Raw genomic sequence first — 24697 nt, 5'->3', positions numbered from 1 at the left:
AGGTGGAAGGGGAAAATAAGACAATGCAAAAGCCAAAGGAAATGACTCATGCCCCGAAACCATGGCACCTTTGCCAGGTGACTCATTCTGAGAACGATGAGGCACATATGGGTTGGTAGGGGCAATGGGCCTGGGGTCTGATTTTAAAGAAAACAGGATGATTTGGAGGGGGAGAAACGAATCCCCACCTCCCCCCGCACCTCGTTCTATTTGCTAAGCAAACTCCCCCTAGCAACCTCCCGAGAGCTCCTGCCATGAAACAGCAGGTGCTGATCACTGGATCATTCTGCAGCACGTGTGTGTGCACACACACGTGTGTTTGTGTGTCACGCGTGTGCTCATGTGTACGTGCACACACAATGATCTATGCCACTGCCTAGCTCTGAACTTTTTGTGGCTGACATTTCTGCTGGGTGGATCTTTTTATAGTTGTCTGCAAAAAAGCAAGGTGTTATTCGCATACTCTCACCTCCCTGAAGGCCGTGGGATTTCTGTGGGGGAGGACGGTGTGCTGGGGGTTATAAATGGAATATCCTGTCCCCAACCCCCACCGGTGTTTGAGCAGCAAGCCATTCCCACAGCCCCTCTGTGGCTATGACTCAAGCCCCTGCTCTGGGCCAGGGGCCGTGATCTTAGACACATGAAATTACGCTGCGGGCTTGCCCAGATTTCAGCCATCAGTGGTTATTCACCAAGGGAGCTGCCCTGTTTCAAACCTGGAGTTTAGGGTCCCTGGTGTAAATTAGAGCTGCCCCTGAATGCTCTAGTTTACTGCCACCTCTGGCCACACCCCCTATCTGGCCACGCCCCCTCCTCTGGCCAGGCCATTGACCAAATGAGGGTAACTCTCTATAAGCCAGCTGTGAGCAGGGCCCCTGCAGGGGCCTGCACTGGGCCAACTAACCTGATTTTAACCTATACCAGGGCAACATCTGTGTGCCAACCAGCTCTTAGTTTCCTGCCTCGGCTCCGCCACCTCAGCTTCCAGCAGGTGCGATGGCCGGTGCAGTCAGGATTCTGTCACCAGAGCCACGCAGGGGAGAGGCTTACTGTGCATGCTCCAGCTGCCTCCACATTGGCTCTGGCCAGCCGGGCCACAGGGCTTTGTAGGGGCCAGCCACTTCAGATGAGTGCATCCGACGGACCAGCTGCTTGCGCAGCCTAATCGGGCGGGGCCGGGATTGGGCGTTCCTCTGCTCCGTGTGCAGCGTGGCCTTTCCATCCATCTCCCCTTCCTTTGCCGAGCCAGGGGGCAGCAGCCCGACCAGCTCCTGCAGCGTCTCAGTGGAGCAGGGGAGGGTTTTTTTTTTACACGCCCAGTTTTCCACCAGCCGGGCTGGGGCTGCACCGGACCCAATGGGATGCTTTACGCAGGGGATGTGCGGTTCGAAATGAACTCATGAAGAGCAGGACTGCAGACACAGGCGGGGAGCGGGAGGGCAGGCGGCCAGCGACACACCCAATCCACTCCCTCGCTGTGCCTTGTGTCGTCACCCCTGCTGGCGGGTGTAAAAACGCCACGAGCTTAGAACTGGCAGGGTTTGGCCCCTACTTTGCACTAGTGCAAATGACCACACACTGACCAGCTCTGGGTGTCATCTGGGAGGGGTGGCGGGGAGGGTCCACATTGCTGCTGCGCTGAGAGAACGCTGCTAGCCAGGGGCGCGTGGCGCTCTGGGAAGCAGAACGGATCTCGTGGGTAGGAGAGAAGGGTGAATAGTAGGGTTGGGCCCACTTGAGAGCCTAGCTCAGATCTTTGCCAGCGGCTGCAACAACCATCTCTCATACACTAGTAGAATAGCATCAAAGCCTTAGTGCATCCCAAGGTCACCGAGTGCTTTACAAAGGAAGGTGGGATCCCTATCCCCATTTTACAGCTGGGAAAACTGAGGCCTTGTCACGGCGCCTTGTCCAAGGTCACCCAAGGCTACTCAGCTGCCAGCTCCCGCCTCTGATTGGCCGGTGATGCCAGCCCTCCCTGCACACTTGGCACGTTTTTCAAACAAGCCACCCTTTGTGCTGTCGCCCCCTCCCCCCACTGCCCCGGAACCATCAGCAAATCTGCCACCTGGCCCGCCGCCGTCTCCTTTGCCATGGGGCCCCCGACAACCCGGGGAGCTGAGACCTGCCCATCAGGACCTGTATGGACTCACGGTTTCCTTGTGCTCCCCCGTCTGTCTGTAGCCACCTGCAGTCTCTTGTCTTATGCTGTAAGCTCTGTGGGGCATGCCTCGTCTTTCTGTTCTGTGTCCGTACAGCACCTAGCACTGTGAGGGGTGTGGTCCATGAGGAAGGCTCCCTCCCGGCGCTACCTCAAGACAAATAAACTACCGGCAGGGGGAGGGAGGGAAGGGTGTATGGCCCCAATGGGGGAGGGGAATTTCAATGGCTATTTCTGAGCCTCAGAAATGTCTGGCTGTTCCAGGGAGCCAGTGGGGAAGGTGGGGTTGATTTATTTGGCCCTCCCCTAGCTATTGATCTGAGACTTGCTCCCCCCCGTGGGATCCGAGCCACTGATTGTCTGCAGAGCCCCCATGGGTTAGAATAAAGGCCCACTGCCCTGCAAGGCCTTTTAAACAAGTATCTTGGATGGATGGGGGTGGGGGCAGCTGTATGTAAATCTCCAATTCCCTCTGCTTTGGCTCAAATAATTCCCCCAGAAGTTGCTGCCGGAGTGGAGCAGGACCCCTCACAGCTGGCTCCGGTCTGGGGTGCAGAGACCATCTGCCTCCTTTCTTCGGTTGGAGCCCCCTCTTGCGGCAGATTCCTGTCATTACCATTAGCTGCTGTCTCTTCTTTTTTCCAGCTCCTGGGGCTTTTTCATGCTTTTTTGGGTTGGTTGGTTGGTTGGTTGTTCTTTTCCATGAATTACGCTGCCCCTTCTGGCCTCTAGTTTTCCTTTTGGCTCCAGTCCCCTTCCCCATTCAACTGCTCTGTAATGAACAGTCCTAGGGCCAGATCCCCAGCTAGTGCAAATCCCCATTACTCCACTGGAGATCTCCAAGCTGGGGAAACAGAAGCATGCAGAGAGGAAACAACTTGCTTAACATCATACAGAGTGACTGGAGCCGAGCTGGGGCCGGCACTCAGGCCTGCCAAGCACTTTGTCCCCCAGAGTATGCTGCCTGGGAGCCTCACACTCAGAGTCACCCTGGAAGAATAATGTCCGAGAGTAGGTGGCAAAGTTCACAGGGAACAAACAACAAAGGTGCAATGGAAAAAATAATGCAGAGTGAGAGGGGAGACTCCACCCGAGAGGGAAAACACACACTCTCTGTGATGCAATCTCTCCATCAATTATATTTCTGCCCCATGGTCTAATCTCAAACATACCCTCTGCGTCTGCCATAATGGAGCCCAATTAGCGAATTCACTGGCTTCGCTCAGAAAGGCCACACGGGAGCGGAGCAACGAGGGCCAGGAGCTTCAGCCGTGCAGCTCGAGGCATGGCCCAGACAAACGTTGCTCAGAATGACCCACATGGGGGGATGCTGGCTGTCAGCACAGGCCCACTGGGCATGGTAAGGGGCTGCTATGGATTGGGTGGGGAGGGCGTCTGAGACCCAGCTCACCTCCTGGAATGAGCCAGCCCTGGGGGAATGGGAGAAAATACAGGATGTTTCCAGTGCCATGCAGTGCTCAGGAAGGCATCCAGAAGATGCCAAATCTCTCCCTCATTATCTTTTCACTCCCCACCCCATTCTTTCCACCCTCACCCACCTTCCTAGTTTTCCCTTTTAGTTAAATATCTTCTTCTCATCCCTTGTCACAACACCATTCCCGTTGGTCATGGGGGGAGTGGAACCTTGTTTTCACCACCTTTAAATTAGGGAACAAATCTAGAGGGATTTGCCAAAACAGTGGCTTGGAATCCAGTCCCGGTAAAAACCGATTACAAGTAGCTTGAGCTACCCCCAGCCTGGCTAACTGGCGTGTTTTTTACAATCACATTTTCCTATTTTTCAAGCGGTTCTTTCCCCCCTCGGGGTAGGTTGGTTCACACACCAAGGGAAACTGACTAAGGGATCTGCTTTGCGTAGGTGGACCGCTCTGGGCCAGGAGACTGAGTCAAGTCACTGGGGCAAGGGTGCGAGCGCCTCGATTCCTAACTCCTATTGTGCCTAAACCTCTGCCTGCCAGATGCTGGGACTGGATCACTGGATAATGGCCCTGTTCTGCTCATTCCCTCTGAAGCATCTGGCACCGGGCACTGTCAGAGACAGGACACTGAGCTAGATAGGCCAGTGGTCTGACCTAGTACGGCCGATCGCACGTTCTTATTTTAAGATCTGAGTCTTTGTGGCTATACAAGGGAAACGATGACACTAACCATACCCCCAAAAGACCCGATTCTCAATTACACTACCCCCACCCACCCCTGCCCAACCAACACTTGGCTTGTCTTCATGGCATGTTCGTGTGTGGGGGGGAGGGGGTGGGTCCAGGGCAACCCTTGAGTTATATCTCAAGCTAACACTTCAGTGAAGGCAAGGCCATAATTATACCCATGCAAACAGTGTGTGTAAATCAGGCCTGATACATTTATGGGAATAACCTAGACGGATGTAACTGCATCCACACTAGGGGTTTGTACAATGTTCATTATACCAGTGTAGTTAAAGCAGTTTACTTGTGTATGTAGCCAAAGCCTTAGTGTAAATGAGAAGTTGGCCTTCTGTGCCCTTGGGTCCTGTTTCTTTAAAATTGTAACCGGAAGTCTGGCAAGAGCGGGCAAGGTTACAGGGCAGAAACTCCCTAGTGCAGCTGTGGCTAAGCAGCTGGAAGGAGAAGGCCCGTTCCTGTTCCGTGTTTGAAGAAACACTCTGCTGTTCCACACGATCTATCTCCCCAGCAGTCTGTTCTGAAACTCTGCACGTGCTGGAAAAAGTCTGCGTAGCCCATGATCACAGCATGAGCTTAGAGGAAAAAAGCAACTTCCCTCCATCACCCCATCTCCTCCCCCACTACGCACACACCCAAACCCACAGCTGGTGTTTTTAAAAGAAACAGGCGGACTGTACAGGAAACAAGAATGCGGGGGGGGGGGGGGGGACACTGTTCCCCTCGCCTCTGCCTGTGTCCAGCCCAATGGCAACAGCCGCAGCACTGTGGTGTAGGCAGCAGCTGAGAATCAGAGTTTATATCCCACAGAGCTGACACCATCAGAGTTTATGCAGACACTGAGATCTTTACCTGGGAAATGGTCTCCCATAGGAAGAGGTGGGGGGAGCTCTCTTGCTTAGATCTTTAAAAGGACCTAGGAACTGCCGGACTGAATCAGACCCATCATGGTCCATCTACCCCAGTATCCCATCTCAGACAGTGGGTCCAGCACCAGCTGCTTCAGAGGAAGGTAGAAGAAACATCGCCCTAGGCAGAGGTGAGATACTCTACCCCCATGATAGGTTCCCTCCTGACTGCTAAATAGTTAGAGAATAGCTTAAGCCCTGAAGCATGAGGTTTAATAGCCCTGCCAGAATTTTCTTCTATTGGCAATATCAGCCCTATTTTACAGGTGGGGAAACTGAGGCACAGAGAGGGGAACTGACTGGCCCAAGGTTACCCAGCATCAAAGCTGGGAACAAAGTTGCAGTCTACTGCTCTAACCACTAGGTAACACTGCCTGTCTGGACCATGCTGCCCTTCCCATATTGGCACTGGTATGGTACAGGTTCAGAACCACCAGTGTAGAGAAATTTAGTAACAAAGTCACAGGCAAAAGAAGGAAAAGAAAAATGTCAAATGTGTTTATTTTATATAAAAAACATTTGTACAGTTTTAGTTCCTATATTTATGAAAAAAACCCAAAGTTCCTAACATGGCCATAATGCTTAGATTCACTGCAAACTGGAAAACCAAATTTTTTATATATTAAAAAACAATTTTACATTTTACAATTTTCTACACGCATGCACAAGGTATCAGCTCTGTAAAAAACAAAAACAAAAACCCCAAAACCTTTTTCTCCCTCAACTCAGAGTGGAAAAACAAAACCCCTAAAGCCTCTACATTTACAATCGCACTCCACGGAAGAGTCAGTATTTTTGTCTTTTTTTTTTTTTTTAAACTAAAAAAAAATTTTAAAAAACCAAACAACTCTCCCCCTGTAAATGTGCACATGGAAACGTGACAAGATGCTCACAGCAATGGTGACCGATCCATAAAACCATGTCGGCGAAAGATCCCCCTGGAGGATCAGGAAAGGAGACACACAGATGGACAGATTAACAGATCCTCTGGAGGAGAAGAAATGGTGATGGTAAGAGAATCGCCCTGCTGGTGGAAGGTAGCAGTAATGGAAGCAGATGTGTGCATGAAGCATCTTCAATGATCCAGATGTTTTAGCTGGATCCTCTTGTCCTTGGAATATTGACGCTTAGGGTTTACAGCTCAGGGCTTTGTTTTCTAGGGGAAGGTGGAGGATGTTAAGGAATCTGAGAGATTGGAGCGATGGGCTGTGATTCTCGGTTGTCCTGCGCTTTGTCTCGTCGCTGACACCTGCTATGCAGTGGTGTAAAGCTAGGTGCAGGACAATGAGGAATCAGGCCCGACATTTTGGTCATGATTAAACAAATGTAAATCCAGAGTCACTTCACTGACCTCCGTGCTGTGACACTGATATCGGAATCTGGATGTGAAGTTGGAGGCCGGTTTCTGATCTCAGTGGAACTGGTGTCAATCCAGAGTCTCTCCAGTGATCCTCCTCACGTGACTCCACATGAGTGTCACTGGGATTGGAATCTGGCCTAAGGGTGGAAGGAAATGAAGTCGAGAGGACAAGAGCCAAGACACTAACTGAGCCAAACAAAGGGAGTGGGATCTCATGTTGGGAGATGACCCAGCAGGGATGGGTGGGGAAGCCGGCAGCTTGGTGTGGTAATGGAAATGCCAAGGTACAGAGATCCAAAGCAGCATGGAATGGAGATGGAAACAAAGGGTTAAAAGCCCTGGAAGACTAGAGACAGTCAGACTGGTCTCAGCTGCACTTGTGCAAACCCAGAGTGACTCCACTGATGTTGCTCCAGATTTACACCAGTGTAACCAAGAACAAAATCAGACCTGGGTGATAAGCACAGAGGATGCTGGGAATAGGGAAGAAAGAGACGGGGTGAAATTCCCGTGCTGTGTAGAGGGGCTTGCACAGAGCAATTGCACCAGTGACGTCCCACCAAAGCTGTTTTAAAGGGCTTAGTGGTGCACGGACCTCAGCATAGGGCGAACTCTGAACGCATGGTGAATCTGGTGCTAACTGGTTAGTACTTGGACGGGAGACCTCCAGGGAATACTGGGGGCTGTAGGCTTGGGGAGGGATAGCTCAGTGGTTTGAGCATTGGCCTGCTAAACCCAGGGTTGTGAGCTCAATCCTTGAGGGGGCCATTTGGGGCAAAAATTGGGGATTGGTCCTGCTTTGGGCAGGGGGTTGGACTAGATGACCTCCTGAGGTCCCTTCCAACCCTGATATTCTATGATTCTATGAAGTCAAATAACAGTGAGAGAACAGGACAAAGAGGACAGCAGAGTATCTTTGTACAGACTTGGAGACCCAGATCCACAGCTGGGCTCAACTTACCCCCAAGCCCAAATTTTGACCCTGAAAAAGGCCATAAAATCCACTAGGGACTTTGCTATTGATCTTATGTGGAAGGTGCCCACATACTGTGGTGATGGGTGGCAAAATAACACCCTATGACTGACAGGCGGACTGATGAACAGATGTTACGGCAACTCGCACCAGTTGGGGGGCTAGCCTGGAGGATCTGAGCTCAGAAAGAAAGGCAGTTGACATCCCAGAGGCTGTTAGAGAGATAGGGAGTTACCACGATTGTAAACCTCTGAGCAACAGCATGGAAGCCGGGCGGGGGAGGGGAGACCCCTAATTTTAAAAATAAAAGGAAAAAAAATTAACCACAGATCTGACTTCAAGAGCAAAATAGCATCAATTTCCCCTCCTGCCCCAACAAATCACAGCCCTTTAATAATCTTAGTGCTTTAAAAAAAGAAAAAAGTTGAAATCACAGTGACAAAACCTGGCGAGCCCTACAACCCCCCCAACTCCTACAGCGACCCGACGTTTCTGAGTACCCTCACACAGCCCCAGAGTTCTCCTCAAACCCAACACACATAGCCATCCTTTTGCAAACGACAACGGCACAGACGGTAGAAAGGACCCAGTATAAAACCCATGAGGTATTTGTAACCAAAAAGACTTCGTGTTGGTTTGACCTAAAAAACAAACAAACAAAAAAGGGAGACGAAAACCCGCCAAGCGAGGGGCCTATCGTAATGTTGCCACTTGCAGTTGGGGAGGGCAGGCGGCGGGTCTAGCCCAGGCCCCTCCCCAGCACTGAAGCTGGCATAGGCAGAATTCATACAGGCCCATGGGAGAGACGGCCGGCCAGTTCTAGTATCCACTGGGTGGGGAGTTCCAGACGCACGCACCAGCTGAGTGGGAGAACTCGGTACCAAGGGGGAGGCCATGGCACAGTAACGAATTGCAGGTTTCTGATTCCAGGCTCCCGAGGACACGGGAGGGAAGAAGGAATGAATCTTTGGGGACATGGGAGAGACACCCCCGCACTCTCCCTGGACCTGATCCTCCGCAGCCTTGCACCCGGCCTTGCTCAGATCCTGACACTTGTGCATGTGATCGGTCCCCTTGTGCCCACTTCTCCGTCACCCTGTGCCTGGTGCATTCTGGGCCTGCTCCTGCTCCACTGAAGTCATTGGGAGCATGACCACGGATGGCGACAGGCACAGGGTCAGACCCGCACTGCGCCAGTGCGACGGGTGTGAACGCATGACCATTCTGGTTTGCCCTCGCTTTGCACTAGTGACCCGCGTTCATGACTGCACCGGGCGCTGCAGAGGAGCAGGCCCAACGGGACATAAAGCTCAGCGTGTACCTAGGAGTCGGCAGGGTCTGGGCCCTGGTCACTGAGGCATGTGCAAAGTCAGGTGTAAGATGCCAGCGGATCAGAACGGCTGCATCTCACACGCTCGCTTTGAGCTGGCGTGAAGGGGCAGGAAGGTCAGGAATTGGGCCTCTGGAGACTCCAGCAGGAGCCGGATTGGGCCCTTGATGCACGCCCAGTGATGCTGCTCCAGAAACAAAATTAAAGGGGGAGACCAGGACAAAGTTTGCCAGGAGGAAGCAAAAATTATTTTTAAGTCATGTGACTTGGCTTTAGCCCTCTTCTGTGGACAAGAGCCCTGTTCGTGCAGGGGGCCAGCTGGCGTGTTGAAACTAATTCAATCTACAAAGCGGGCGTAAGAGAAATGGACCTGGAGGCCTTCATCTCTAGATTCAACCAGCTCCGTTTGTAACAAAGCCAAAAACTGGATTTCATTAGCTGCGGCCAGCCCCGGGAACCAGCTGCAGTCTCTGCATGCTTGTCCCCTTCCCGCACCAGCTCTGGAGACAAAAAAACCCGATTCTCCAGCTCCCTGGGTCAACAGTACAAAGGGAGGGCAAAAGATTGCCAGATCAGGAGGGGGAGCCTTTTACACCCGGCTGTGCACCAGTGTGAGGGGCCGTGCGAGGCTCAGGGCGCCGAGAACCAAGGCCGAAGATGCTGTCGCCAGGCTCTGTGGATGGCACAGGAGGAAGAAGAGAACCCAGCTCAGTCTACAGCAGCCAGGCTCGCCACTGCAGCGTTCATGGGAGCAATTATTTGTTTGCTGACAGTTACGGGAGCACAGTTGGAGGGGCTGTTTTCGCACCAAACGTGCGTGTGACGATAGGCCCTGAACCAGCAAGGCCGTTAAAGCACACACCTGACTTCCAGCACAAGAGCAGTTCCACTTACATCAACAGGCCAGAATCTCAGCGGGTAAAGTCGGCAGAGCTCCTTTACAGGTAATGGCCCTACGCTGGGTTACACCCGCTGGGGGTGGGGATCAGAGGAAGGATCGGCTAGTGGTTAGGCTCCTGGGCCTGCGAGATCTGGGTTTGAGCCCCTTCTCCGCCACAGATTCCTTGGGCAAGTCACTTGGCTTCGCCGACCTGTGCTGCAGAACTGGGACAACAGCACTGCCCGACTGCACAGGGGAGCTGTGGGCCCCCCAGACGCTGTGGTGATGGGGGCCACGTAAGTACCTTAAAGAGGTAAAGTTAGGCATGTACCTTGCAGTCATGACCCTTAACAAAAGCAAGAGTCACAGTGGCTTTACTCGCCCGAGGCTGGGGATGATTCCTAGGGCATGGGAGAGATTAGGTGCGTTTTTTTTTCCTGTAAATCCCAACTGCTAAACCCAAGCTCAGCCTCCAGACAGAGAACAGCCTGAGGCCTTGGCACAAGGGGGATGAGTCACTCTGCTCAAATCCTGCAATGCAGCACATTCACCAACCTTATCATTGGGGGGGGTGGGGGGGGCTGATTCTCCTGGACACAAAGGCCCCTTTATGCCACTCCGGCGGCGTGACCCTACTTGACATCCACTTTAAGGCCCCCTTACACTGCCGGAGTGGTGTAAAGATGCCCTTGGTGTAAAGGAGGAATTGGACCCAGTTAGTCAAGGAAGCGGAACTGGGCCGGTTTGAGTCACTATTTACAAAAAACACAGGATTCCATTACAAAGCACGGAGATCAGCACACACACAAAAAATCCCTATTTAAAAAACTTTTTAAAACTAGTCTTCTCGCTGTTGTTAAAAAATTGATCTGGAAAACCCCAGAGAAGAGCCAAAGAGGAGGTTCCTATACCAGAGAGTCGGCATCGTTAGTTCGTCTTTTCCTGCCCGCAGGTGGAGCAGGGAGGTTTCGATAGCAGCCACGATACTGGAGGGACGCTTGCAAATGCTCCAAAGGCCTCGCGCGAGGGAATTTACAAAACAAACTCCGAACATCCGGGGGAGTTGTAAAAAAGGCCAGGATCGGGATAGTAATAAAAAAAGGGAAACTGAGAAGGTTCCTCGGACCCAGCTGCATTTGGAGATGCTGGTGAAGGAAGGAACAAAAGTAGCCCTTGAGTTTTGACACCAAATGAGGGATCTTCCTCCTGCGAAAACGCCAGCCTTCGCGCGACGCACCTTCCGACCTCCTGGGAGGTTGCTACAAGAATCTGGGTTTTGGAGACTGCAGAGATGGGAAGGGGAAAGGGCTCTGCCCCCAACCCCCAAACGGGGGGCAAGCAGAGATGGAGGAGGGCAGAGAGAGGAGACGGAGCCCTAGGACATGCACGCTGGTTCCGGGAGGTTCCTACAGGGCTCTCCCTGCATGGTGGTCTCTCTGAGCTCCTGTCAAAAAAGGGAGAGTCCTGGAGGGAGCTTGCTCCTCCTCAGGCATAAGCTCATAGCCCAACCCGCCCCCTTTGCAGTTCACACTGAGGTCTCCGACTGCAGCCTCATGACGAACTTATGTGACTTGGGGTCCACAAACTCCTCGGAGAGCTTGAAGAAGGGGATCTTCTTCGTGCTCACCACCAGGCTGAAGTCTTGGCGCTTGAGGACAAAGACTACTCCGTCCTTCAGGCCATTGGTCACCGGCTCCTCGCTGACCAGCGTCCACTGCTTGGCCAGCCAGCGGTCTTTGTGATACTGGATGGTGGGCCCAGCGCTCAGGTACCTCTCGAGGAAGGCCTGGGGGACAGGAGAAGAGACAGGAGGGGCGTTCTCAATGGATAGTGGTCTTTGGTTGGCTACCTGGTGGGTCAGGCCAGAAGGAGGCCTTGCAGCATTGCCATGGAAACCCACCATCTGCTTGCCCGACCTTTATCATAACGGCAGAGGTGCTGGGGCCAGAACCTGAGCTGGTAACCATCAGTGGAACATGGCCCAAGGGATTCTCACAGTCCCTGAGGCGCCAGGCCTCGACCTCTAACCCTGTCCTCCAGCTGTATCCAGGGCTCTGACTGTAGGTAGGGCCCCTTCCAACCGCATTACCCAGCTCTCCTGCCTCCGCAGGGCAGGCTCTCCCAAGGTGCACGGCACCACGCAAAAAACACCCACGATTCTCTCTGCCCCCAGAGGCCGAGGTAGTACGGGATAGCTGGCCAGATCTTCCCAGCATGCACGGGTACAAACCCGGTAAGGAGGGACTGGCCTACGTGGCCGATGCACGGCGATGCTGGGGAACAAAGCTACTGCGGGGTTGTGTTGAACTGCAATAGATGCATCACAGTTTGGGGGCTTAATATGTGTCTACCAATGCTGAGGACGCTGGAGCGACAGGCTCTGAAATACAGTCCTACGGTGTAGACGGGACCAGGGCTTTCGGCTGCTGGACTTCTCACCCATAGCTCAGCTACCTCAGTGATGGACGGACCCTCAACCCCAGAGCCAGCCAAGATGGGGAGGAGGAGGAGAAAAGGGGCACGGGGCAATAGCTCAGAATCCATGTTTAACATGGATTCTGGTTTCATGGTCTGACCATGAGCCTGCAGAAGTAATTCTCATGGGGGAAAAGTCTCCAGGGGTGGATTGCAGGTCGAGGGAACAGGGGTGAGTTCGGGTTGGCCCAGGGGAACTGGGGCTTCCCCCATCGACACCCGAGCTCCCCAGCCTACCCCTCCCTCTCACCCCCGCCCGCCTACCTACCTTGGGAGTCATGTCGTGGGTGATGCAGAACTCCAGGTGCTGCAGGATGCTCTCCATGGTGTGGTACGGCTGCTGCTTGGTGGTACGCAGGTACTTCTGCATGGCCCGGGCCATGGAGGCGAAGATGGCCTGGGCAGCTTCTCGCGGGTCCATGATCTCCCGCGGGTTCTTCTGGTCCTCCTCCTGCAGCCGCTTGATGTGGGTGAAGGCCTCCTCCACGGCCACCACCAGCCTGGCGGGAGAAAGGAGGCAGTGGTGACCCAGCTGGCGCGGCTTGAAACCCCTGCAGAGGCTCCGGAGCCTGCCCCTGCCCCAGGCTGGCCCAAGACACCCTGCGCCTCAGAGAGCGGCGACCTTGCTCATAGACCCAGAGTCCTGGGTTCAATCCCCAGTCACGACCCAACCTGTGAGGACTCTAGGGGGATTCGACCTGCTGTGGGTCAAAGAAGCTCAGGGGAAGCGTCCCCGGCCAGGCGGGAAGTGCAGCCCATGCTAACGTAGTTGGTCTCTCCGCCTCCCACGCCGAGAGCCGTGCTGCGGGAAGAACCACAGGGCTTGCCCGTGTCCAGCCGCCTCGGGACAGAAGCCCCTTTACAGTCACCCCAGCCCAGCCCTGCCTCCCCTCCACCACTAGGGGGCACTGCACCCCCCCCACCCCCCCCCGTCGACTCCCGTACCTGGCGCGGCGCTTCCGGACCCTGCGCTCGTGCTCGGCCTCCTCGTAGTAGTACTCGTTGTGGCTGTTGTCACGCCGCCGGGCGGCCGCGGCGATAACGGCCCGGGACTGGCCCGTCGAGTTGTTCGTTGTGTTTTCTGGAAGGGGAAGGAGGTGGGGGGGGGGTTAGACGCAGGGGGGTTAGAGCTCACCGGAGCAGTCGCTGTTCGCTCCCGCCCCCCACCCCACCCGGGGCGCCTCTGCAGCGGGAACTAGCCACTAACGCAGGCAGGGGAGAGGGCATGCCATGCAGCACCCCGCTGAGCTTCCCAGAGCCACTGGCAAGCAGCACCTGCTCTGGCCCATCCCCCGGGCTGCCTCCGAAAGCCGGGAGCGCCCCAACCTTAGAGCACCCCGGCGACTCGTGCTCAGCCCCGCCTGGCTTGCACCCTGTGCAACGAGCTCACCGGCCACAGCGGGCCGCTGTGGACTCGCGCTGCAGCCGGAGGCAGGGAAGACACCTGCCGGGTTTTAAGTCTCTGCAGCTTCGTTCATCAGTGCTGCAGCCTGGTCTGGCACCAGAACACTGGATCCAAACCCCTGGTCTGGAGCTAGATCTGAATGGCACGGGGGCGGAGAGGGGGAGGGGGAAAGACACATGCCCGTTGCCCAGGTTTTTAGGTGGAGCCTACCTTCAAACACATCAAATATTAACAGGCTACCGAAAATCCCACCCTCAGGCCTCCTGCCCCAAAACCTTGTCTACAGTCAGTAAACGGTATCGGTTTAACGACCCGGCTCTAGTTAACCGGGTGTGAGTCCCCTATTTTAGACTCATTTAAACCAGTTCAGGTGACTTCGGTAAGTTACCAATAACCTCTGCCTCCGGGGGGAGTGAAAGGTCGGATATAAAACTTCCGTGTTGGTGTGAAGAAACGCATTCAAATCCGAAGCAATTCCCAGAAAGACAGAGAATAATCCCGTGCTCAGGCAGAGGAGAAAGGAGGGGAGGAAAGTTGGTAATAAAAGGGAGCTTTATCAAATAAAATCAGCTCCTGTTAACCAGAGCCGAGGCTGGGAGCAAGGGGAGAAGTAAGCTGGTCGATTTCACTCCCCCTTGTAACATCACTAAGGTCAACAGAGCTACCGCAAGGTCCGGGGCTGGACAGAGTGTGGGGAAACAAAGAGTAAGAAGAGACAGCGAGGAGGGTGGACGGGAGAGAGACCCAAGCTCACCCTCGCCGAGCGAGTACACCTTGAACCCGGACATTTTCTTAGACAGGACGGATTTTGGCAGGTTGAGGAGGGCGGGGTTGTAGACGGGGAAATCATGGTAATAATTCTCCAGGATCCACACTGCCACGCGCTGGATACTGCGAGAGACACAGCCAGGGTACGGGGAGGGACACAAGATAATAGGTTAGACTCGCGCTGCCGGGGGGGCGTGGGGTAGGGAGGGGACGCACGTACACAGAAGGGGGAGAACAAAAGGGAGACAATGATGTGTTGGATCTTTGAGCCACACATCGCAGAGAGAGGACGCATCGACACGTCACGCCACGGGGCTGGAGCTGTCTGTCCAGTGGCAGCAGCATATACCAGCCACCACAGTACAGACTGACCGACAGCCGGCCCCTGTACGGTGACTACAACTAGACCTCAACTTTGATTGTTTTAGCATTTCGAGGGATAATTTTCCATGGTTGGTTAAGCGTTTGTAAAGACTTTGATTGATTTCTATTTTCACAATCGCAGGACGCAGTGGGGGCGGACAGGTCAGAAAATAATTATTTAACAGCAGATATTGGAAGTTCAAAAAGCCAAAGCTTTGTAACCGAGATGTCAACATCCCATGCCAGAAGAGGCAAAGTAAATCTCCTTAAATCCAACTCTACGAGGTTCTCAAGCAGCATTTTTCTTATTTGGCCTGGCTGCCAATTTCAGTGACCCTGGATGAAATGTTTTCCCAGGTGTGTTTGCATGTGGATAGTGAAATTGACGCTTACCGATATTTACCGATAAAAATCTAATCCTATCAAGCCTCACTACAACCCAGGGGCAGGGGACTCGGCACAGGCCCCAGAAAGGTCCCTGCAGCTGGAGTTAAAGGAGACATGGTCTGGACGAGGCTGTTACCGTAGAGACAAGGTAGGTGAGGAATATCTTTTATTGGACCAAATGCCACGGTTGCCGGCAGGTGCAGATCCATGCAGCGGGGGATGGTAGCACAGGGACGTTCATGGCCGCGCACACGCACTTCCCCCAAGCAGATGTGGGTACAAAATGCATGGACATGCCTACAAACCCACACACACAAACACACACCACTGCCGCCACCCCCCCTTCCGAGATGGCAGCAGGCAGCAGTGTGTGCAAACACACACACAGGTCTAGTTCCCTCTAGCATAGAGCAACACTTTACACACACACCCACACCACACACTCCCCTTCCCCCTCAGCAGGGGGCAGTAACACACACACACACACACTCACTTCCGTTCCCCCCCCAGGGGGGGGTCAATGACACACACACACACTCACTCCCCTTCTCCCCCACCAGGGGGCAGTCACACACCCACACACACACACACACACACTCACTCACTCACTCCCCTTCTCCCCCACCAGGGGGCAGTCACACCCACACACTCACTCCCCTTCTCCCCCACCAGGGGGCAGTCACACCCACACACTCACTCCCCTTCCCCCTCAGCAGGGGGCAGTAACACACATACACACTCACTTCCGTTCACCCCCGGGGGGGGTCAATGACACACACACACACTCACTCCCCTTCTCCCCCACCAGGGGGCAGTCACACACACACACACACACACACACTCACTCACTCCCCTTCTCCCCCACCAGGGGGCAATCACACCCACACACACACCCCCTTTCTCCCCCACCAGGGGGCAGTCACACACACACACACACACACACACACTCACTCACTCACTCCCCTTCTCCCCCACCAGAGGCAGTCACACCCACACACTCACTCCCCTTCTCCCCCACCAGGGGGCAGTCACACACACACACTCACTCCCCTTCCCCCTCAGCAGGGGGCAGTAACACACATACACACTCACTTCCGTTCCCCCCCGGGGGGGGTCAATGACACACACACACACTCACTCCCCTTCTCCCCCACCAGGGGGCAGTCACACACCCACACACACACTCCCCTTCTCCCCACCAGGGGGCAGTCACACACACACACACACTCCCCTTCTCCCCCACCAGGGGGCAGTCACACACACACACACACACTCACTCACTCCCCTTCTCCCCCACCAGGGGGCAGTCACACCCACACACACACCCCCTTTCTCCCCCACCAGGGGGCAGTCACACCCACACACTCACTCCCCTTCTCCCCCACCAGGGGGCAGTCACACACACTCACTCACTCCCCTTCTCCCCCACCAGGGGGCAGTCACACCCACACACACACCCCCTTTCTCCCCCACCAGGGGGCAGTCACACCCACACACACACCCCCTTTCTCCCCCACCAGGGGGCAGTCACACCCACACACTCACTCCCCTTCTCCCCCACCAGGGGGCAGTCACACACACACACACACACTCCCCTTCTCCCCCACCAGGGGGCAGTCACACACACACACACACACTCCCCTTCTCCCCCACCAGGGGGCAGTCACACACACACACACACACTCACTCACTCACTCCCCTTCTCCCCCACCAGGGGGCAGTCACACCCACACACTCACTCCCCTTCTCCCCCACCAGGGGGCAGTCACACCCACACACACACCCCCTTTCTCCCCCACCAGGGGGCAGTCACACCCACACACACACACACACCCTTTCTCCCCCACCAGGGGGCAGTCACACACACTCACTCACTCACTCCCCTTCTCCCCCACCAGGGGGCAGTCACACCCACACACACACCCCCTTTCTCCCCCACCAGGGGGCAGTCACACACACACACACACACACACACACACACACACACACTCACTCCCCTTCTCCCCCACCAGGGGGCAGTCACACCCACACACTCACTCCCCTTCTCCCCCACCAGGGGGCAGTCACACACCCACACACACACACTCCCCTTCTCCCCACCAGGGGGCAGTCACACACCCACACACACACACACACCCTTTCTCCCCCACCAGGGGGCAGTCACACACACTCACTCACTCACTCCCCTTCTCCCCCACCAGGGGGCAGTCACACCCACACACACACACTCACTCACTCCCCCACCAGGGGGCAGTCACACACACACACACACACACTCACTCACTCCCCTTCTCCCCCACCAGGGGGCAGTCACACTCACTCACTCACTCCCCTTCTCCCCCACCAGGGGGCAGTCACACCCACACACACACCCCCTTTCTCCCCCACCAGGGGGCAGTCACACCCACACACACACCCCCTTTCTCCCCCACCAGGGGGCAGTCACACTCACTCACTCACTCCCCTTCTCCCCCACCAGGGGGCAGTCACACACCCACACACACACTCCCCTTCTCCCCACCAGGGGGCAGTCACACCCACACACTCACTCCCCTTCTCCCCCAGCAGGGGGCAGTCACACACACTCACTCACTCTCCCCCCCCCCCGCCCCGCCGGCGCAGGCAGCGACGTCCCCCTCACCCTCCCAGCCGCCCCGCCCCGCCCGCCCCTCACCTGAGGTGGCCCACGTTGTAGAAGCGGCTGGCCCCGTCGGTGGAGCGCACCACCTTGAGCGTGAACTGGGGCTGGAGCTGACGGAGCTCCAGCAGGACCACGGCCAGGTAGTGGACGAAGAGCAGCGCGTCCACCAGGGAGACGGCGTACTGCACCACGCCCTGGTAGTTGCGGTCGCGCGAGTCCAGGATGCGCACGCCGTAGAAGAGCCAATAGGAGACGACGAGGAGGAAGACGAGCACCATGAGCAGGGCCCGGAAGACGAAGACGCGGGGGAAGAAGGCCTTGGGGCGGCGGAAGAAGAGGGCCCAGCTGCCCAGCAGGAGGATGAGGAGTTTGAAGGCCACGGAGATGAAGAGCCCCTCGCAGGGCGTGCCGCAGGGCTCCAGCTCCTCCCGCCACAGCAGCTGGGGCAGCAGCAGGAAGGCCAGCGGGGTGAGGAAGGAAAGCAGCGCCAGGGCCCCGCCCAGCGAGACGCCCACGTGGCGGGAGCAGTCCAGGCGGGCGCTGTCCTCCATGTCCTTGGTGATGCGCGTGAGGTCATCGTGTGAGATGCTGTGCTCCGAGGTGCCAGTCACCACTGTGGTGGTCTCGCCCCAGTTGTCATCCTAGAGAGGGGCGGGGAGGAAAGGGTTACACACGGGGGGCTGGCCTGTGGGAACAGACTCCGCCACCCCCCTCCAGTTCCCTGGATCAGACTCTCCCCCCGCCCCCGCCCTGTGGGATCAGAACTACCCCCAGCCCACCCAACCCCCTGCCCTGCAGGATTAGACCATCCAAGCCCCGAAGGATCAGATGCCCAGGCAGGCCATGGGCTCCCCTCCCAGCCGTGCCAGATCAACAGATCTAAGAATCAATCCGGTTGATTGGTTTCCAGCCACAGATCTCAAAGCCCTTTGCGAAGGAGGACAAGATTGTTGTTCCCATTTTACAGAGGGGAACACTGAGGCACGGGGCGGGGCAGGCCTAGAACCCAGGCATCCTGTCTCCCTGTGCCGTTCCCAGTCCGGGGGACAGGCTGCCTTCCCCCACAAGTGACGCCTGACCAGCAGCAGATAAACTCTGAAATGGGAACGTCAAAAGATTTCCACACAAATCCCCTTCGTAACAAGAGGAAAAGCAACTACGTCCACGTGCCAGTCCGCCATGCACCCCTCCTCCGCCACGCGAGGCTGCAGCACCCGGTTAAGCACAAGAGGAGAGGGCCTGGAATTCAGCACCCACACCCAGCCCTCTGATTCCAAGGGCTTAATTTTCCAAGTCCCATCTCAAAATGCCGTCACTGACAATCAATGAAATCATATCCCTGCGTCACCATAAGCTCCTGACACCCATAGCACCCCCTTTCCCCAAGGGCTGGTACCACGGGCAAGGTTCGCGGGCGACCTTTGCTGGCGCGGTACGTTTATTTTGGGTGCATGTGCCTGGTAGTACAACGAGCACGTCCTTTCAGATTCACCACAAACCCTTTAAAGGGGACTTGAAACCCAGACTTCCTCCTCAGGGGGGCGGATATATTCGCTCGTTAATTACCTCCCTGAGCAAAGTCATTACCCCTTTGGGCGTTACTTTGCAGCAAGGGGAGTCAATAGGTGGAGCGTGGGCCAAATCCGGATTGGCAGATGCTTTTGAACAGACCCCAAAATCTTTACATTTACTTATCATCATGATTGTTATTTTTTATTATTATTTTCTCTGGAGACTGGACCTTGACCAAGAAATTTGGACCCTGACAAAAAAAAAAAAAAAAGTGGACTTCCCCTGCTTTACAGTGATGGCAAAACACCTGGAAGGCAACTGCAGCCGGCTTCCCCGACTTGCATCTGGTTCCCCATCATAAAACCAGGCCTCTGTCAGCAGAGCTGACTGTCCCCAAGCCGACGCACCCTGCCGGATGTGGGCGTGGAGGGAAGCTGTAGGGCATTAGCCAACGCAAATTCCTCCCTGAACCCTGTGATGATGTCTTCATAGAGCAACCGCTCCCCTGGGATGCTTCCTGAGATGAGAGAGGGGATCCAGAGAGAGCCGGCAGGCTGCTGAGAGCAGAAGCCCGCTGATGTCCTTGTTATACACCCACACGGTTACATAAGGGGATCTTGAAAGCGGTTCAACCCCCACAGGGCGGCCTTAGTTACACCGGTAACAAGGGGTTTATCAACTGGGGTAGCGCATTCCTGCAATGCTAGGCCTTGTCCATTATCATTCGATGGTTATTAGTCTCTCACGGTAGTGGCTAGGAGTGCCAATCGCGGACCAGGTGGGCGCCGTACGGACACAGGAGAAAAAGATAGGCCTTGCCCCAAAGACCTTACATTAGGAGCATGTAGCGGGGTCACCATTTACTGGGCACCCCCTCATGGGCAGGAGCACCCCAGCCTTATTGGCGCCCCCTTGTGGGCCCCTTAAGAACTGCGCGTGGGCTTTTACGTGGCTAACACCTCCCCTAAGGGCAAGCCACCCGATTACAGAGCGCTTGACCAGTATAGGAATCCCACTATACAATACCAGCAAAGTGCTCCGAATGTGAACACAGCTTATACCAGAAAAGCTATTCCAGCTAAAGTGCAGCTTATCACCCTCTCCCTCCTCAACCCACGAGCATAAATGAGCCATCCCAGTACCAAATGCGGCCAGCAGAAGTGCGTGTACACTAGAGGCTTCTGCCAGCATGGCTCGGTGGGACAGGGATTGCCGACAGAGCAGTGCTGGCAGAAGTCTGTAGTTTAGATGCAAACTTTTCACCAGCTATCCTGAGATAGTTCTGTCGGTGTCACCCCCTCCTGGGGGCACAGTAAGGCCACGTCTACCCTTAAAAATAGGCTCAGAAGGGTAAATGTCAATTTCACCGGACACACAAACCGAGGAAAAATATTTCCATCGAGGAGCATCAAAATTTACAGAGGGACAAAGTGAGAAAAATGGGGCTTGTGAACATCGTAGAGTTTGACTGAAGGATATTTACTGTTTGTATTTTGACAGGTGAGGTTGACAATTGGAGTTTTAATGGGGATAAAGCTTGAACTTTTGGAATCTCAGCATCTACGGTCATTAAATAATTGTCTGATCGCCGCTCCGTAACTTCCCACATCTGAGAAAATGTAAATCCATAAAAATAAAAAATGCTTAAAAACAAACATTGATATCAGCCACCAAAATAACAAAAAATATCAATTAACTTCTCCCAATCCTCCTTAAAGCACAGACCAGCACAGACATGTCACTTCAGGGTGTGATTTTTTTTTAACTGTCAAAACTAAGACAGAATAAGCAGCACTGGACACGCAGTTACATGAGCATAAAAGGCCTTTTCCTGGTCTGGCTTATTTCATTTGGGTATAAGCTATATTGGCAAACCCTTTCTGGTGCAGACAAGCCCTGAGTCGGGTCTGAGGGTAGCTCTTTCCATTTTAGCTCAGACCCTGTCCCAAACGACACAACATACACCGAAAAAATCACCCCCTGCTATGAAGAGTAAGGAGAGTCCACACAGGGAATACTGTGTTCTGGGCTCTGCTTCGCCAGACAGCTGTTGACAAATTTAAATCAGGCAAAAGCACAACGACAAACTAAGGGGGTTGGCGGGACTGACTCAGATTAAAAGAGCTCAGTTTGTCTATCTTGGCTTAGGGAGGATTAAAACAGGGGACCTAAATCTACAGCAATCGGGGGACTTCCTCTCCTCTGACCTGCTGCATAGCACAGGCCGGAGAACTGTAGCCCCTGGTTGGTCAGGGCGGTAACTTCCAGTGGGAGACCCAGTCTCCTTGTGATGTGTTTGTACAGCCCCTGGCGTGACGGGGACCCCCTAGGTGCAACGAGAATACCAACACCTGTAACTGCCGTCGGGTTACTCCGTTCAACCGCCGGGGGAGCATATTCTGCTCTCATCCCAGTCAGGAGCTCCCTGGAATTTTCACCCCTACACAATAAACCTCAGGCCCTTCCACAGGCTGGCTCAGGGGATGGTGAATAGGAGCTGCAGGCTTTCACCGCCAGGACCCCGGTTCAAATCCAGCCAGGGGCCGGCCCTTGCGGCTGCTTTGGCTAGGCTTGGCCCTGTTCCTAGAGGGGACAACGGCCCGAGGAGATGGTGTTCAGAGCCGGCTGGAGAGAGGCGGGGACTGGCAAGGGGACTGCATGGTGGAAACTGTTTGCCCGCCGCCTGTCTATGCATGGTCTGCGGTTAGAGAAGCTGGGTTTCCCGAGCTTCCCTCCCAGCAGCTGGGCCCCGGCAGGCCACACTGTGGCCATCCAAGCTGTTTGAGCCCCTGAGGTGCAACCGGAGCAGAGCTGCTGGGAAACGCGAGTCCCTGTGCACCAGAGGCTGCTGCATGGGGCGGGGACCCCGCCAAGGGTCCTGGGAAACACACCGCTGCCATGCGCCCGCCAGAGCTCCCCACCAGGAAGCTGCAGAGGGGACACACTCCCCTTCGACGTCCAGCCCGAGAGCCTCGGTGCACAGAGCCGGCGGGGACCCACTGCAGGAGCCTCCACGCGCGCTCCATCCCCCCAAGACCCAGCCTGGGGCTATTGCAGTTTGGCACTTCCCAGGCAACGCTGAGCAAAGACTGGGAGCCGGTCCCAGCGGTGCTTTCCCACCCCCCTGCCCGGCCACTTCCACTGTCAGCTGCCACGGGCACTGCTGAGAGCCCCCACCCTGCAGAGGGCAGGGGACCCAGGCCAACGCTCTCGAAATAGGGGCCAAGCTGCTGTGTCTTGCCTCACCCCTAATTCACGGGCTCTGGGAAATGGCCTGGTTCTCAGTCACACTCTGGCCCCTCTACCTGGCTGAAGGGGTCTTAAAGTAGGTGAAAACAGCCCCCTAAGATCCCCCCTCCCCGTGCACAAGGGGGCTCCCTGGCTGGTGTGAAGCTGGGATAAGGGCCCTGGCTCCCAGCCCCTTGCATAGGGGGTGGACTGGGACCGTGGCTGGATCATGCTGCACTCTGGGTATTCTCTGCTGTCCCAGGGCCCAAAGTGTGAATCCAGAGCAGCCCTGAGGCTGCTCTAACTCATCCCAGGGGCCCTGAGGGTAGCCCCAGAATACAGGGAGTATAAAGGTGTGTGTGTGTGTATGGGGTAGGGGGGGGGTTTGAAGCCATCCTGCTTCCATTCACCACCGCCCTGTGTAGGGGGCTGGAGGAACTGAGAATCAGAACCAGAGTGTTTTGGGGGGTGAGGTGAGCCCAGTCGCCCAGGCCACTGTCTGGGCCAGGGGAGCCTCGCTGAGCCACCCCGGGAGGAGTCCTCCTTCCCTCCCCTCTCATTTTCCCACAGCGTGAAGGAGGCAACAAGGCTTCAAAGCCCCCGCCTCGGTTTCTTTGGCAACGGGGAGACAATGGGCATGTAGTCCCCAAGGCTCCTCCCACCCCCCTATCACCTCCCACCCCAGAGACGAGGGAGGAGCAAAACACAGACCCCGCCTCCATCCCTTGATGCCCTGTACACCCCCTTTCCCACCCCCCCAGAGCAACGTGCTAGCCCCACCCCCTCAGCCTGGCGCTCCCCACTCACCCTCTCATCTCCTCTGGTCGACTCATTATCCAGCAGGGGCTCCCCCGGGGCCTGGATGGTCACCGACTTGTCTCCCCGGCTCCCGTCCCGGCTTTTGGAGCGGTGCCGGTCCCGCCGGTCTCTGGAAGGGAGCGAGAGAGACGCCGGGGGTCAGAGGGGGAAGTGCAGGGGCTGATGGGGGCACGCAGCTGGGAGTGGGCCGAGAGGGGGAATGGGGTACGTCCCTCCCAAGGATGCACGCTGTGGAGGGGGGGGGGGGGGATCCTCCCAGACCCCACACAAGGGAGTCTCCCTTTCCTCCATGCACCACCCTGAAGATAGACAGCAGGGGGGGAATCTCTCCACAAGGACAGACATAGGGGGAGCCAGGTCCCGATCTTCCCAGGGCTGCACAAGGCCTTCCTGACACCCCCCCGAAAACACACACACACACATCTCCCCAAGGGCAGATATAGTCTGGGGGCTTCACCCCTCTCCCATAGGGTCGGGGGAAGGGGGGCAGCTTCCTCCTCCCCACGGGCAGATGTGTGTGCACGGGGAGGTTACACACAGGGAGTAGGGCATTCTTCCCTGCCCCCCCTCCAGGACGGATGCAGGGTTGGGGGGGGAGCCCCCGCCATGGGTTCTCCTGAAGTTGCACATGGGGTGAGGCACCGCCCCCGCCCCACCCAGGTTCGTTCCACCCGCCCCCTCCCCAATCCTGAGGGCAGATCTCGGTTAGCCCCCTTGAGCCAGCTTAGCTCCCCTCCCCCCCAAGCCAGGTCAGCCCCTCATCCCTCCCCCGACTCACAGGCCCAGGTGCAGGGCTCCCCCCCGCCCCCTCACCTGTGCTTGCGGGAGCTGCGCGAGTGCCCCGACTTGTAGGAGTACCCCGAGTACTGCGACTCGTTGTCCATGTTGTCAGAGCACCGGGCCTTGTAGCGCTCCACGTTGACGGACTTGGGTCTCCCGACGGGGACAGCAGCCAAGGCGGCCGCTGCCTCCTTCAGCGCGGGCTTCTTCAGGCCCAGGGGCACCTTCAGGAAGTCGACTGTCACCTTGAGGGACTCTATTTTGATCAGCTGGCTGGGCTCCTCTCAGAAGAAAACGACGCCCTGCTGGGGAAGGGTGGGAGAGAATTAAGGCTCCCGGAGGGGATCCCCACCGGGTCTCAGACTAACTCCACCCTCCCTAAAAATCACAGCGGGCCGAGCCAGAGGGAGCCCCAAGGTCTGTCCGAGTCCAGCAGCCTTGACAGAGAATCCCCTGAGCCATCTGCTACCGGTGAGAGAGACCAGCAAGATGGAGGGATAATGGGGAGACGGCCACTACGAACAGTA

The 24697-nt window shown here is 56.0% G+C and overlaps 1 protein-coding gene across 6 annotated transcripts in view; it reads right to left on the bottom strand.

The window, feature by feature from the left end:
* Positions 1-5725: 5725 nt before the first annotated feature.
* Positions 5726-24697, bottom strand: part of VANGL2 (VANGL planar cell polarity protein 2) — a 44624-nt gene continuing 25652 nt past the window's right edge. For 5 of the 6 annotated variants that reach the window (XM_084613723.1, XM_084613720.1, XM_084613721.1 and 2 more), the window contains exons 3-9: positions 24204-24475; positions 23379-23499; positions 17865-18472; positions 14427-14563; positions 13213-13348; positions 12536-12767; positions 5726-11578 (exon numbers count right to left, since the gene is read on the bottom strand). In XM_084613723.1, coding sequence (XP_084469849.1) covers positions 11318-11578; positions 12536-12767; positions 13213-13348; positions 14427-14563; positions 17865-18472; positions 23379-23499; positions 24204-24274 — 1566 coding nt within the window. In that variant the 5' untranslated portion in view covers positions 24275-24475 and the 3' untranslated portion in view covers positions 5726-11317. The remainder of the gene's footprint in view (positions 11579-12535; positions 12768-13212; positions 13349-14426; positions 14564-17864; positions 18473-23378; positions 23500-24203; positions 24476-24697) is intronic. The other variant, XM_084613725.1, reaches the window with a different exon arrangement.

This window comes from Lepidochelys olivacea (assembly GCF_965140295.1).
Source record: "Lepidochelys olivacea isolate rLepOli2 genome assembly, chromosome: 24".
Lineage (NCBI taxonomy): Eukaryota > Metazoa > Chordata > Testudines > Cheloniidae > Lepidochelys > Lepidochelys olivacea.
The sequence above is the reverse complement of the archived record's forward strand: the minus strand, read 5'-3'. Positions and strand labels throughout refer to the sequence as shown.